General features: G+C 42.4%; 1 protein-coding gene and 1 long non-coding RNA gene across 3 annotated transcripts in view; one reads left to right on the forward strand and one right to left on the reverse strand.

Moving 5' to 3' along the window:
- Positions 1-5,528: 5,528 nt before the first annotated feature.
- Positions 5,529-8,440, reverse strand: LOC132593642 (uncharacterized). Its single transcript, XR_009559374.1, has 3 exons — positions 7,669-8,440; positions 6,173-6,299; positions 5,529-5,894 (listed from the first exon to the last, which is right to left on the reverse strand). It is a non-coding gene; the product is annotated as an uncharacterized lncRNA (long non-coding RNA).
- HPSE2 (heparanase 2 (inactive)) overlaps positions 6,418-14,363 on the forward strand; it is a 587,685-nt gene continuing 579,739 nt past the window's right edge. For both annotated transcript variants that reach the window (XM_030865297.2, XM_030865300.2), the window contains exons 1-2: positions 6,418-6,750; positions 9,688-9,845. In XM_030865297.2, the coding sequence (XP_030721157.1) occupies positions 6,461-6,750; positions 9,688-9,845 (448 nt within the window). In that variant the 5' untranslated portion in view covers positions 6,418-6,460. The remainder of the gene's footprint in view (positions 6,751-9,687; positions 9,846-14,363) is intronic.

Genomic DNA, 14,363 nt, shown 5'->3' on the forward strand with positions numbered 1-14,363 from the left:
TTCAGGCAGAGGCAAAATACTCAGCTGAGTAAGTATGTATAGATAGCGTGTATCAGCTGATTTTGATTATTGAGGAGTGAACTGAACCTGTGGTAAGCTTTCTATTGTCATTATTTGTTTAACTCCCATTATTATGAACTAGGTACATTAGGGTATTTAAAAAGGTCAAAGTGTGCCATTAGCCTAGGGACAAAAGAAAATATAATCATAGCTATTTACTTGTGTGACACAGTTGTGTTCCAGGCAAATGTTTTATTACAGGCTCAACTTCTCAATGTTGAGACTAAAATAGGAGGTATATTGAGATAAGTATATATGATTTATATATTTCACTTCCTTAGAAATTACCTTTAGCATTAATTCTTATGATTATCTCACTAAGAAAGTGGTATAGTGGAAACTATATTACTCAGCCATAAAAAGAAACGAAATTGAGTTACTTGTAGTGAGGTGGATGGACCTAGAGAATGTCATACAGAGTGAAGTAAGTCAGAAAGAGAAAAACAAATACAGTATGCTAACACATATATGTGGAATCTAAAAAAAAAAAAAAGGTTCTGAAGAACCTAGGGGCAGGACAGGAATAAAGACGCAGACATTGAGAATGGACTTGAGGACACGGGGAGGGGGAAGGGTAAGCTGGGACGAAGAGAGAGAGTGTGGCATGGACATATATACACTACCAAATGTAAACTAGATCTAGCTAGTGGGAAGCAGCCGCATAGCACAGGGAGATCAGCTCGGTGCTTTGTGACTACCTAGAGGGGTGGGATAGGGAGGGTGGGAGGGAGACGCAAGTGGGAGGAGATATGGGGTTATATGTATATGTATAGCTGATTCACTGTGAAAGTTCTCAGGTATTTTCAATAACAGACATACCAAAAGTATAGTCTAGGTTTCAGTCAGTAGAGCTGGCTTAGTCTCAGGTTCTTCAAGAAATGGCATTTTGAGTTTTTTGACTCTCAGTTTCCTTACCTGAATTATGAGGATACAGCTTGTCCTTCTATGCTATGAGCATAAAATGGGATAGTATAGAAATAAGTTATTATACTATTTTGAAACCTTAGATTTCAGATGTAGGTGTATAAATTTCTTCCTACCTTATCTATGAAAATTATATTTATTTCCACGGTGAAACCCAATTAGTGACATTGATAGTTGAGTAGTAACTGTGTGTCAGGAACTAATACCTCATTTAATTCTCACAACACACATGGAGGGAGTGTATTTATGCATGTTTTATAGATGGGGAAATTGGGGCTCAGCAAGAATAAATGACTTATTCACCAGAGGTTCACATGAGCAGACATTAAGTTGTGAACTGGGTTTTAATCAAAGTTGTTTGAACTCCAGAGCTGGTACAATTTCCAGTATCACATGATGCTTTTCAGGACTTACCTGAATGTACAAAAGGCAGACAGGACATCTCTTCAATGAGTGTGACTAAGGACATGAATAATTTTAATGTATTTTTCTGTTACTTGGTTTTTTACCTATAGCAGTTTCTCAAATATCTGTCATCCCTACCTCCAAAAATGTTAAGGGATTTCAAACTGAACTCATTAATGAGTCAACTACATCTATTAGGGTTATGATGTTCCCCACATAAGTTTACTGCTTGATGGTAACAATGGGAACAAAAATCATCCAGCTCGAGTTTCTTATATAATAAGGTAGAAAAATCATAGAGTTATAAATCCTCTTCCCCTTCAACTTTTCATATGGAGAAAGTGTTGCTATCCCTTGCTCCTCTAAGCAGGATGGAGAACACAGTCTTTCTCATTTCCCAGTACTGTCCTTTTTCCACTCCTGTCTGGCCTCTCCCAGTGGAAAACTGAAGAAGGCACATAAAACCTACTTAACTTTCCTTCCTTTGTCATATGCTAAACACAGGCAGAAGAGCCTGCAGGGTTAAAATATGTGGTACACACTCATTTTATTACTGCATTTATTGACATATTAGGTAGAGTTGACCTTTTGTTTCAAGTTTCTCACTAAGTTATTTATATATAGCTTAATTCTTGCTCCAGTTGTCAGTTAAGGGAATATATTTGTGGCAAGTGTGGGAGAAGGAATAAGAAATAACAAGAAACAAATAGCACAACTGTATAATATTTTAGGATTTATAAAGCACTTTTTCTATGCATAACCGTATTCAATTCTTACTCTAAGATATTAATTTTACAGAGTAGGCAGCTATGACTTAGAACAGTTAAAAAAAATTACCTAAGGTAACAAAGCTAGAATCTGCAAAGATAGGACTTAAACTCAGGTCTTCCAACTCTTATTCCAAGGTTTTCCCATGAAAAGTTGGAACAAGCTGACAAGTTGTTAGAGGGAATGCAATATTTTAGCCTAACAGTAGAGTGTAGTGGTTAACACAGACATAGTCTTTGGAGTCAGACAGCCCTGGGTTTCAATCCTTGTTGCCACTTATTAGCTGTGTACCATGAGAAAGTTGCTTAACAAGTCTGAGTCTCCATCTTCTCATATGTAAACTAGGTGGTAATAATGAATTATATCTACCTCTCAGAGTTATTCAAGAAGATCAGTAAGATAATGGTCCTGAGCACCATGCCTGGACCATAAGATCTCAATAAATAGTAGTCATCATGGACAAATACACAGGCAGCAATGACACAGTGGACTGGCTGCTATAGCTTCATGCTTCCCAGTCCCAGTTATGGTGGAAGGATTTTTTTTCTAGCTATTAGACATTTAGGTATAGTTCTCTCAGAAGGGGAAAGAGGGCATAGATATAACCATGGCTTTGAATGTTTAATAGAAGGAAAGGGAGTCAATGAGTTTGTGACAAGCTAAAAATGAGAAAAAAGCATAGGAGAATGGAAAGAAATTATTGTAGTCAAGATGACCATCATTAAAAAGTATGTACACTGTATGCTACAAAGTAGAATTTGGCCGTAAATACAGGATATATCATTATTCCCAGCCACCAGTCCTAGAACCCATGTTGGTCACTGGCATATTTCCACTGCTCTGAGATGAAATGATAAAACATTATAGTGATTTTTCATGAAGCTAAATTTATTCAGTTTATACACTTGCTTTTTATTTTGACATATTTCAGCTGTTTTTTTTTTTTTTTTGGATGTTAAAACGTTCTTTTCTTTTGGGAAAAAATAGTATTAAGTAGTTGACAGATTTAAGGTCCTTACTAGACAAAATAAAAATTTGGCAAATATATGTCAGTTCTTCCACACTGATACTTATTTTGAAATCCTATTGTCTAGAAATCACTGGACCAGTTAATCTTCAAGATTTCTTACAAATCTGGGACTTTAAGACTCCTAGATATTAAAAGAATTTATCTATAAGGACCATTCAGTAACACCAGGCAGAACATTTCCAAGGAGACTTCAGTGCATCTAGTTCCCAATAATTCATATTTTATACAGAGGCCTGATTCTTGTCCCCTAGGAAATTACAATCTAAGGCAGAACAGAGGTACAGACTGTTGTCACCTGGCACACAGAAGATAGGATAGAAGCATCAATCTAATATACACAATAATAAGCTACTTACAGAATATAATTTAGGGTTAGATGAGAGGAAGACAAAAATCATGATATGGGGAGGGAGGTCCTATTTGTAAAGAGTAGCCCATTGGAGAACTACACCCAAACCAGACTAAAGGACAAAACAATCAGGTCATCTCAGAGTCAACCAGGGCTATCTGGAACTCCTTAAATGTTACTGAATCACTCTATTTGCCTTGATGTCCTGAGGCTGGACATGCCTATAGAATTTCAGTGGCCAGACTAGAGAGATGGTTTTCATCAGGAATTAGGAAAAAAGCACTGTTTTATTGGGTTTGATTTTTATACTACATACAGGTTCTGGTGAAAACATTAAATACTGGTTAAAGTAACTTAACTAGGCCACCAAAAAATTACTGAATGGTTAGGTTAGTAGCAAAAACTGTGGATAAAATTCATAATTAAGCAGATTCTCATTATACCCAAGTTCATTCTTAGTCACAAGAGTAGGTATTTTTGAAAGGCACATTAATTATAGACATCTAGTGGGTGAGTGACGTCTTTATTTCATTCAGGTGGTCTTCCTCTGGTCGCAATTAATGTGGCTTCTGAAAATACATTCAGTTGTAATCCAGAGGGTGTTTAGGCCCTTGGAAAATTTGGCTCCTTGTTAAAAATATGTAATTAGTTTTAATTTTGAATATAAGCAATGAACTAATGGCTTCTGAATTTGCAAGATAAGTATTTCCTAAAGGAGATAACCAGGGAAATGCTAATAACTGGGAAAACAACTTACTGAACAGGAACCTAACAGTTTACTGTGACAGATAAAAGTATGTATTTATTTTCACATTCTTCTTGAGAGCAGTATATGATTTTAGTGTGTTGAGCATGATTTGATTTACCATTAATTTAGCTCACTGGCATTTATTGAATGCCTACTAAGTGCCTGGTTCTGGCGATACAAAGATAAATAAAAACCTTTGTTCCCCAGGCTGTCACCATCTCTAGGCGGTGCTCAGTGCACATTTAAAAAATACAATAATTTCTGTTGAAACTCACACCATACCACACACCCCTACACAGAAACGCACACATATTTTAGAGGATCTAGGTATGTTAGAAGTTTTCAGAAACTGAACGAAGCAGGCGTTAGGGCCAGAGCCCACATCTAATTCTTCAGTATATTAACATCTTGGTTTTAAAAATCATTAAATAATATGCTTTGGGTTTTCTTTCTCCTTTGGCCTCATTTTATGGAGACCTTCTAGAAGGTCTTCATGGCACTTCCCCGTCTAACCCAACCTAAGCTCTGTATTTCCTGGTTGCTTAGTTTGGTAGAAGCTCCTCGGGGAACTTCAGTTGAAAGTCATCTACTCCAGTCCTTTTCAGATTCCTTAATCCTATCTGAGGGGAGGGAAGGAGAGGCAGGTTGCCATTTCAGTGTTTTTCTGTGGCTGTGATACTGCCCTTGGCTCATGAACCCTTGGGGGAAACCTTAGCTCTGCATTTTAAGAGTTTTGCCTGTTTGATATCAGGAGGCCCTGGGAGGCTCCTACGTACCCACACTGCATAAAGTAGTTCTCTTTATCTGCCAAGTAGAAGCCCCATTTTGTTCCAGAAATAAGCTGAAAGTGGAGCCCGACGATGTGACTGCAGCAAACCAGGCCTGGCCTCTTTCCCACGCTTTAATTGGGGACCCAGGGCTCGATCTGAGAGGTGCTGTGGGTGGGGGATCCATGAGTTAGGGCGGGTGGTGCATCGCGCAGCTCCTGGCTCTTCTCGAGCATCCAGGAGCTACGTGTGGGCAGATTCTGGCTTCGGCTCCGGGCCGAGTTTGAAAACCCATCACTCTGTTCTTCTCCAGGACCAGAAAGGCGCAGTTCCCCTCGGGAGGGATAAGCCCAGGGTGACCTAGAGGAGGGTCTGGGCGGGGGGGGGGGGGGGGGGGGGTAGCTCTGCTGCTGCAGTGGAGTACAGTGGGCAAGCAGTGGCTCAGATGGGCGCAGCGCCGCCCAGACTAGCCAAGGACAGACAGGGTTGCTTTGACTTGGCCTAAGTCAGCGTGTATTGAACCCCCAAGACACTTTCGCCTCAGCTGCAGGCAGAACGGAGCCACGCGCAGCCTGGGCCCTTTTCCCCTACGGGCGGATAAACCCTTTGACCTGGTCATTCTGTGTATTCCTTCTGGGCCCTGTCAGGTCAGAGGGCGGCTTCTGTGTTGCTGCCCAGCGCGTCGCAGAGGTCCATACTTGGGTCCATGGAGTCTCCGTCTGCCCTCGGTGCTTTGGCAGGAATCACAGTCGCCACCGCAGGACCCCTCTGCAACTTAACCAGCCTTGCTCTCGCTGCTTCAACCCAAAGGGAAGGGCCTGGAGCAGACGACATTCCTTGACGCTGTCAGGACAAATAGGCGCGCGACTGGTGCAGACCCTACTCCAGCACGCCCAGAACTGGCGCAGAGGCTTTCGCGTCGGGGTCGCAGCTAGAACTGCTCTCCCCAGAGCCTTGCCGGGAGGGAAGTAAAAACAAGACGTCCCGCCCGGTACCCCAAATGTTAAAACTGTACAGTTTCGATCCCTCCGTCTGCTTCCCGACCCTAGAGGGTTAAATCAGGAGGGTACATCGCCACCCCTTCCTCTTACTCCCCCCTCCCCCGCCCCGCCTCACCTTACCTTTAAAAAGTTAAAAAATGTCTGCAGTTGAAATCTCTTAAAGGGGCGGTGCTGGTGAAGTACTCTTGGCACGAGTCTCTGAGAAGGCTGGCTAGGGGCGTGAGTTCGCTCCACCAGCACCAAAACACTGAAGAAGAAGAGAAAAAAAAAAAAAAAAACGAGAGAGAGGGGGGGAAAAAGGAAGGGGAAAAAAGGGGGGAAAAAGGCAGACAGACACACACTTTAGATATGGACAATTAGTCACCAGCGAGACCCTGTACGAAGAGAGGTTTAAATCAGAGGGATTTAATGAGGGTGCTCTGTGCCTTTCCTGAAGCCATGCCCTCCAGCAACTCCCGCCCCCCCGCGTGCCTAGCCCCGGTGGCTCTCATCTTGGCTCTGTTGCTCCATCTCTCCCTTTCCTCCCAAGCTGGAGACAGGAGACCCTTGCCTGTAGACAGAGCTCCAGGTTTGAAGGAAAAGACCCTGATTCTACTTGATGTGAGCACCAAGAACCCAGTCAGGACAGTCAATGAGAACTTCCTCTCTCTGCAGCTGGATCCGTCCATCATTCATGATGGCTGGCTGGATTTCTTAAGGTAAGGCAGGGGCTTCATGGATCATTTTTTTTAAAGTAGCACCCCCCACCCCTTCCTATCCCCCCATTCCAAAGGGGGAAGAAGAAGAAAAAAAAGCCAAGCGGATCTCTCAAAGAGAAGAAAGGTTTTCCTCCTCCTGGAGTATTTGCTGAGGCTGTAACTGGTGATTGAGAAAAGCAGTGTTTTCTATTAAGATGCACATGTTTGCAATGCAGAAGGCATTTCAGAAACTTACCAGTTATGACTGAAAAAATGTTGTGCTTACATATATCCACAATTAGCCTCCCCGTCTACTTCCGAAAAGAAAGAAGAGGTTCAGGGCAGTTACAAAAGTGAAGAAAAAGGTCTTGAACAACAAAGACCCGAGAGGGATGTGTGTGTGTGTGTGTGTGTGTGTGTGTGTGTGTGTGTGTGTGTGTGTGTGTGTGTGTGTGTGTGTGTGTGTGTGTCTGCCTGTCTGCGTGTGTCTGTGAGTGTTTAAGCGGGGATCGCACGAAAGTGGAATTTTCCACGGAAAGATCGTTCCGTCAGTTCTCTCCCACTCCCAGACAGAAAATGAATCTAAGCAGAGGCTTGAGCGGTGGGCAAGTTGGTTCGGATTTTTAATTTTATATCCTCCGCTGTCCTTTCCAGACTTAAGGACTTTTTAAGATACTTTTTATAGATCGAATGGTCCCCCCCAGTCCCTACTCCTTAAATCTCCTGCGATAACTGCATAGTTTAGTTTTTCTTTAAAGAAAAAAAAAAAAAAAAGTCCTCGCTCCGGTCATAGCGTATATAAGAAGAGCGGAAAGTGTCCTAGAAGTACCCCGGGGATATTTCGGAGATCTGAATCCAGCACTGGTGGATTAGGAAGCCGGGAGTTTTGTGATCATGGACCCTGCATTACTCTAGGGCTTGGACTCTAATTGGGCTCACCTTCTCCCCAGTTGTTACTGTTCAGCAGTAAGGCAACCACGATCCCTTACCAACAGGGACAGAGTTGCAGGGTAAAAAAAAAAAAAAAAGTCTACAATGTCGAATCCAAGTGTTGAGTTAAAAAAATTTCCCTCCAAATTGGAGCCTCAGCTGTGGGCTCCCTCGAAGAGCTCCGAGAGCTCTCAGTCTCACTTTTCTGTTCTGAGGCCGCGTCCGCCGCGCCTTTCCTGAGTATCTTTCACTCTGGGAAATTCGAGTTTGCTTCTCGCGTGCGCCCGCCCCTCAGCTCTCCAGGTTTCCCTAGCCTCGGCCAGGTCAGCGAACGCGGCAGGTAGGAGGAGGCGCTGTGTGGGGCGCTTCTTCCACGTGGAGCGAGCGTTGCTGGAGGACTGAGTGGTTGCTGTGGCCGCCGCCGAGGCCGTTTTGGTTCCTGCCCGCGCCTCCACTGGGAGGGCGGGAACAGCTCTGCGCGGCCGGATTCCTCCTCGGAAGCTCTTCCGTGCAGCAGCGCGCGTCTGTGAGCTCGTCCGGGAGGTGGGGGGCGACTACACGCCCCACTTGCATGGCGCTTCTCTAGCTACGCGGACTCCTTCGGGGTTCTTTTGCTTCTGACCTTAAAAACAACAACAAACTTTCATGTTCTCGCTAAATGCTTGTCGCAGAAAAGATTGTGGAAGGCGGCTTTTCGGGGAAGAAGCCTTGGTGGGGCGTATTTGCATTGGCTGTGCAGGTTTCCGGCTGGAAGGTTGTTGGAAACGCCGTTTCTGCTGGGCCGGACTCGCTCGGATGTCTCCTCGCCCGCCGTGGGCCCACACGACGGCCGATTGCGCCCGCCGGGTAACGCAGTGCCGGAGTCCTCGGTCAAGCCATCCTTCCGGCGGCTACTGGACTTCTCCAGGCGGCCACGACTTTTGTTAGAAACTGTAAAACTGGAGTCTGTTTTTTTCTCTGTTTTCTCTTATCCACCGCCTTTAAGATACTCTTTAGTACCATTTGGATTGGATATTCAGAACCTGAAGCAGCAAAGCGTTAAAAATAACGTAGAGACCCCGAACTTAACAGCTGATGCCCTTAGCATTAAGAGCATCTGTTTGCTCCTTCTCTACCCCTTCCCGAATTAGCAGCGTTTGGCTTTTGAAAAACCTATTTATGGAAATCCTGAACCTAAATAGGTGTAAATAGTATTCTGATGCCCCTCGAGTCTCCTACTACGCGCAGGTTCCACATTTCGGCAAACTTCATTTTCCTCAGAGCTTCCAAATGGCCCCAAGTGGGAAGGAAAAATGATAGAGCCCAACCCGGGGGGTGGAGAGGAGAACGTTACCTTTCCTGAGATCGGGCTGAATTATTTCAGGGGCCAAAGAGGCATTGCTTTTACTGTGCGAGGCGGGGCTGGGGAGTGTTCTCAGAAAGGCAAGAATTTACCCCGGGAATTTCTCTTGCTCAGGGATTTGGGAGATGCATACAGTTGTTATAAGGTAGTGGAAAAGGAAAATCAGCTTTGGCATTAAAAAAAATTAACTTGATCTCAGGTGCATGATCCGAGAGAAAGAAGGCGGGTTTCACCTTCTCCATGGAGGTTGCGATGCCCCTGGGGCAGAGGAGGCAGATCCCGTCTTTCAGCCCAGAAGTTTGGCAAAAGTCGGAGCCCGGGGTCCGTGCGCTGCGCGTCTCCTCCGGGAGAGCTTTCCAGGCAGGGGCAGAAGCCCCGCAACTGCGCCTTAGTCCCGTGTTCTCAGCAGAAGGGCACCCCCCACCTTATGCACACACTATTAACAAACACAATCTCTAACTCTTTGTAAATACTACTTTTGGTGAGCATCGTCGGGGTGCCTGAGGGAGGGGGCCACGACCATTTGGGCGCGGGAGGCATAGCTCCCGGAGCCCCATGGCCCAAGAATGGGCGGACTGGGGCGCCAGGCATAACTCCACAGAGAGTGGGAAGAGGGCCTTGCTGGTGCCCCGCATCCTCTCGCTTGTCCCCCGGATCCTTTCCTTTCTCCTTCTCTATCCCTGCAGCTCCAAGCGTCTGGTGACCCTGGCCCGGGGACTTTCACCTGCCTTTCTGCGCTTCGGGGGCAAAAGGACCGACTTCCTGCAGTTCCAGAATCTGAGGAACCCGGCAAAAAGCCGTGGGGGCCCCGGCCCGGATTACTATCTCAAAAACTATGAGGATGGTGAGAAACTTGCTCCCCACTCTTGTTGGGTGGGGGAAGTTTGGGGAGTGGGAGCCAGCAATCGGTATGTGTGCGTGTGGGGTGCAGATTTGGAGGAGGGCCAGGTTGAAGCTCACCTGAAAAACTGGTAGCTGTAGGCGAGGGGAAACTGGAGTGTGGGATTCCTGACGTGATTACACAAAGGTGGCTCATCAGGTTGTCCTTGTCCAGGCTGCTGGCCTTTCTTCGGTGGCTGAGTCTCAGAGGCCGAGAACTAGTAGCCAAAACTTATGACTGGCTAGTCCTGTAGGGAGAAGGTGCAGTGGGTTTCTTGAGAAAATCCAGTCAGGTTCATAAAGGGGCAGGGTCACGTTTCCTTTCTAAAATTAAAGGAAGTGCCTTTTTGTTTTTCTTATTCTTTGCTTTGCTGAGATGAGGCTACGGAGGGCTTCAGCCTCTTTTGAATCCCACTCTAAAGTTTTCTGGAATAATCCTTTTTAGATTGGTCCATTGTTGGGAAGGTTTGAAACTTTTCACAGTGGGTTCTTCTTTAGACTGCCTAATCTCAGAGTTGCAGTCTCAGAGTTGCACTTTTTTTTTCTCAGTTTCAAAATGGGATTATAAATGCCAGCCTTTCCTGCCAGGATCAGATGAGTTAAGTGTTGGAAGGGCTTTTGAAAATGCCAGATCCTATTCCAGTGTGAGAGGCCAATCTTTTTACAGTCTTTGAACAGTCTCATTTTTACTAGGGAAAAATGAAAATGGTATTTAAGAAAATTGTTTAGAGGGTTTGGTGTTAATAACTATGAACTTGCTGTGTGGGTAGAGGAACAGAGTTTCTTTCAAATGGGCAAGGTGGCAATTGATGGGTCTTCACCCACTGAGGTTGTTTAGATTGGGTAGAAGAGGCATTAGCGTCCATTCCTGGAGAGCTATCTCTGCCCTGTTGTCCCTTCTCATACATGAGCTACAGTTTTATTTTTAAAGGGCTCAGGGACATGTTCTCAGAGCTCCCTGGATTTTGTTACATCTTGTCCTTATAAATCAGCAAAATGAGGAAAAGCCCTTGTATTTTCTGGGGCTTTCACTGAATGGGAATTCTGGAGAGTTTGGATCTATTTCAAGGTTGGCTGAGAAACCTTTTTTTTAAAGTGCCAGACTGGAGAAAGAGGGCAAGACTGAGGCTTCTTGAGTTTGAATCCTGAATTAGACGTACTCTTTTACAGCATTGGCAAAGTGTGTAGGTGTTTAAGGCTACATCTTTTCAAAGGTAAATATCATTGCTATAAAAATGTGGATTGCCAGTAGATTTTGCTGTCACTCATCATAAAATGCTGAAAGGTAAAAGATAATCCTGAACAGCAGCTCTGATGGTAATTTGACCTGGGGCTTTATAGCTCCCAGGGTCACTGTCAGCTCTGTGTTCGGATACAAGAAGGGAGAATATTAATGGTTTTCCTGATGAAACAGCTCTTCTTTGAGTCCATTTGAGCTACTTCCTCTTTAGTTTGTGAAAAAACTTGTAAGAGCCCCAGGAACCACTGTGGGAAAAAAAAGGACTATTATAAGTTTAGGAATTAGCCTTTTTCTCCCAAACTTGTACCTCGGATTATATTACCTATTCATTGAGAGTGGGAGATATGCTTAAAATGAAGGATACAATTTGTTTCCCTTTGTACAAGGAGAAAGTGGGCATCATGGTGAGAAAGGATATTGGCAGAAGGCCGTGCCCCATAAAACTTCATAGAATTAGGAAAAAACCAGAAACGGAAAAGATCTAAGAGGTCATCTTCAATCCTTCCACCACTTCAGGGCTCAGTACAGGATCATTCCATATGGAATCCTTTTCTCGTTTTGTCCAACATAGTATTAAATATCTCTAGGAGTGTAGTTTTCACCACTCCTGTGGGAGAGTTTTTTTGTCCCATAGGTTTTCACTGGTAAATTTTTCCTGAATTTTCCCTTTATATTCTCTAAATATTTGATTACTCCTCTTTGCATTTTTTTAGACATTTACCTTCAAAATAATTTCTTTGTTGTGTCAGCTTCAAAAAAAGTTTTCCTCATAGCTGTTTTTTATCTAGACTACCTGGATTTAATTCTTTTAAAACTTTCTTTAAAGTCAGTCCTTCCCAACACTAATCTGTTTTATTGCTCCTAGCTGAACTCCTTTTGATTTATGTCTCCTTGGTAATAAGATGCTCTGAACTATATCAGTATTTGAGGCCTTAGCACAGTTAAAGAGAGTAGGAATGCCCTGTTTCTGCCCTTTGATGCTCACATATCCTTAAATCACCCATATTGTCTTTGTTGTTGCATGTTGCATTGCAGAATTAAAGGCAAAAATGGTTTTGGTATAGTCTCAGCAATTTTGCAAATGTTATACTTCAGTTGTCACTTTTAATCCAGTGATAACTGTCATTATAATGAGCCTCTCAAAATAATTAGGTCTTCTCAGTAAACGGCCCTGTAATAGGCATTTTGGCATAAGTACCTTATTTTTTTAAAAAAGGGATGTATTGTCTTAAACATAATATAGAATAATAACATACATTTTGAATAATTAGATACAGCTACTGGCACATTATGAAATTGAGTGACATAGGGAATAGAATATGGAATTTGGACTCAGAAAGCCTGTATTTCAGGCCTGGCTCTATCACTTACGAATATGTGGCCCTGGGCTTGCTGCTTCTCTGTAATATATGGATGTGATAATACCTGCTCTGCATTGCTTCTGTGAGGGTTCTGAGAGGTATCTGTATAAGATATTTTGTCAACCGCAAAGCACTATGAAGGCTAAGTATTCCTACTTTTATTAAAGGCAGCTTCAGGAAATTTATAACATATATGTTTTGTATTTTAAAGTGGGTTTAAGGAGTGAATAAGATGCGGTAGACCAAAGTTTATGCAGAAGAAAGGAGATAGAATTAGGGAATTGTTTGAGAGGATTAAGAGAATGTAGGGAGAATTTTTAGGGAGAATTGTCTTTAAGGAATGGAGGTGGAGAACATAGGGTGGCTATTTTTTTTGTGTGGTAATGAAAGAAGAGACTAATCTTTAGTTTTGTTATATACGAACATTAAAATGAACTGATAGTTCCAGCTTGGGTAACATACACTTTTCTAGTTAATTCATTCATATTGCTACCTCGATGTGATTTTTTGTTGTTGTTTTCCCCTGAATTAATAGGGCAGTTAACAAGTCATGTGGCTTATATTTTCCAAAAACTTTTAAAGCATATTAATGCAGCTGCATTTTCTCTTTCTAAAGTCACTGTTTACATAAACTTTGGGAACTTCTCTAGTTAGTCCTTTAATACAGTTACTTATTCCACTCTTAGCGTAGGCAACTTGAACTTCATATAAACATGATGATGATGGAGGAAATAAAAAATAGGATTGTTCTTCATATTTTGGAGTCTTACCCTTTGCCTATCTATGTGATGTTATGCTTTTCTTGCTCCTAACAAAGAAATCTTGGGTTAATCTTTTGTTCTTAAGTTTATTTTGCTGCAGTCTGTCTCTTTGTTGTATATTCAGTGTGATTTATTTGTATGCCTGTCTCTTTACTGCCATAACCATATCTTTAATCAAGATATACACCATTTATTATGCACATCAAAAGCCAGCTTAATATTTCTAAAATATCATATTCATCATGTCACTTTTTTGCTGGAAAACTTTGATTATTTTTGGATTGCTTACAGAAAATGTTCAAACTCCTCAACTTGGCATTCAAAGCCTTTTTAAATCTCAGCTTACCTTTTGTACCCTATGTTTTCATAAAACTTTTATTACAGCTCAGCTTTATTTTCACTGTTTCCTTAAAACACCTTTATCTCAACCCCCTTTGTTCAGCCATTCTATCTGTGCTTTAAATGCCTTTTTCTTGGCTCTGTTAAAATCTCACCACCCACTCCACCCAATTCTTGAAGACCCATTGCAAATGCCCCTTATTTTCACAAGCCCTTCCTGAACAGGTCATTTCATAGTTATCTCTTTTTTCTCTGGACTATTGCAGTTCTTTCTCATTATGTTGTTCTTTTGGCCCCTTCTGCCTTGTTTTGCTTTTTAACTTTTCATATATATATATATATGTGTGTGTGTGTGTGTATACACACATATATATATATGAAAAGTTAAACATATATATATGTATTTTTGTTTTACCTTTTCAATTAGAATGCAAATTCTTTATAGGAAGGGACCATATCTAATTGTTGTATATCCTAAAATGTCTAGCATTATGTATGACACATAGTAGAACTTCTGCAAATATTTTTGGCTGCATACTAGGTTAAGAGCCTGTTAAAGGCACTGGAAAAATGGAGGTTACCGATGAAGAAATGAGTAAACACATACATAAAGATTCCATTCATTTTTCACCTTCAATGCATTTTCACACGAAGTCCATTCTTAATATTTATTTTAATGACATACTTCATTATTTTAACTATGTACTCTTTATCTTTGGTAGTCTAAGTGTCTTGGTTTTATACTGTGCATTAAATCAACTTTACCACCTGATTTAAAGCCT

Source organism: Globicephala melas, chromosome 16 (assembly GCF_963455315.2).
Source record: "Globicephala melas chromosome 16, mGloMel1.2, whole genome shotgun sequence".
In the NCBI taxonomy this organism is placed as follows: Eukaryota; Metazoa; Chordata; class Mammalia; order Artiodactyla; family Delphinidae; genus Globicephala; species Globicephala melas.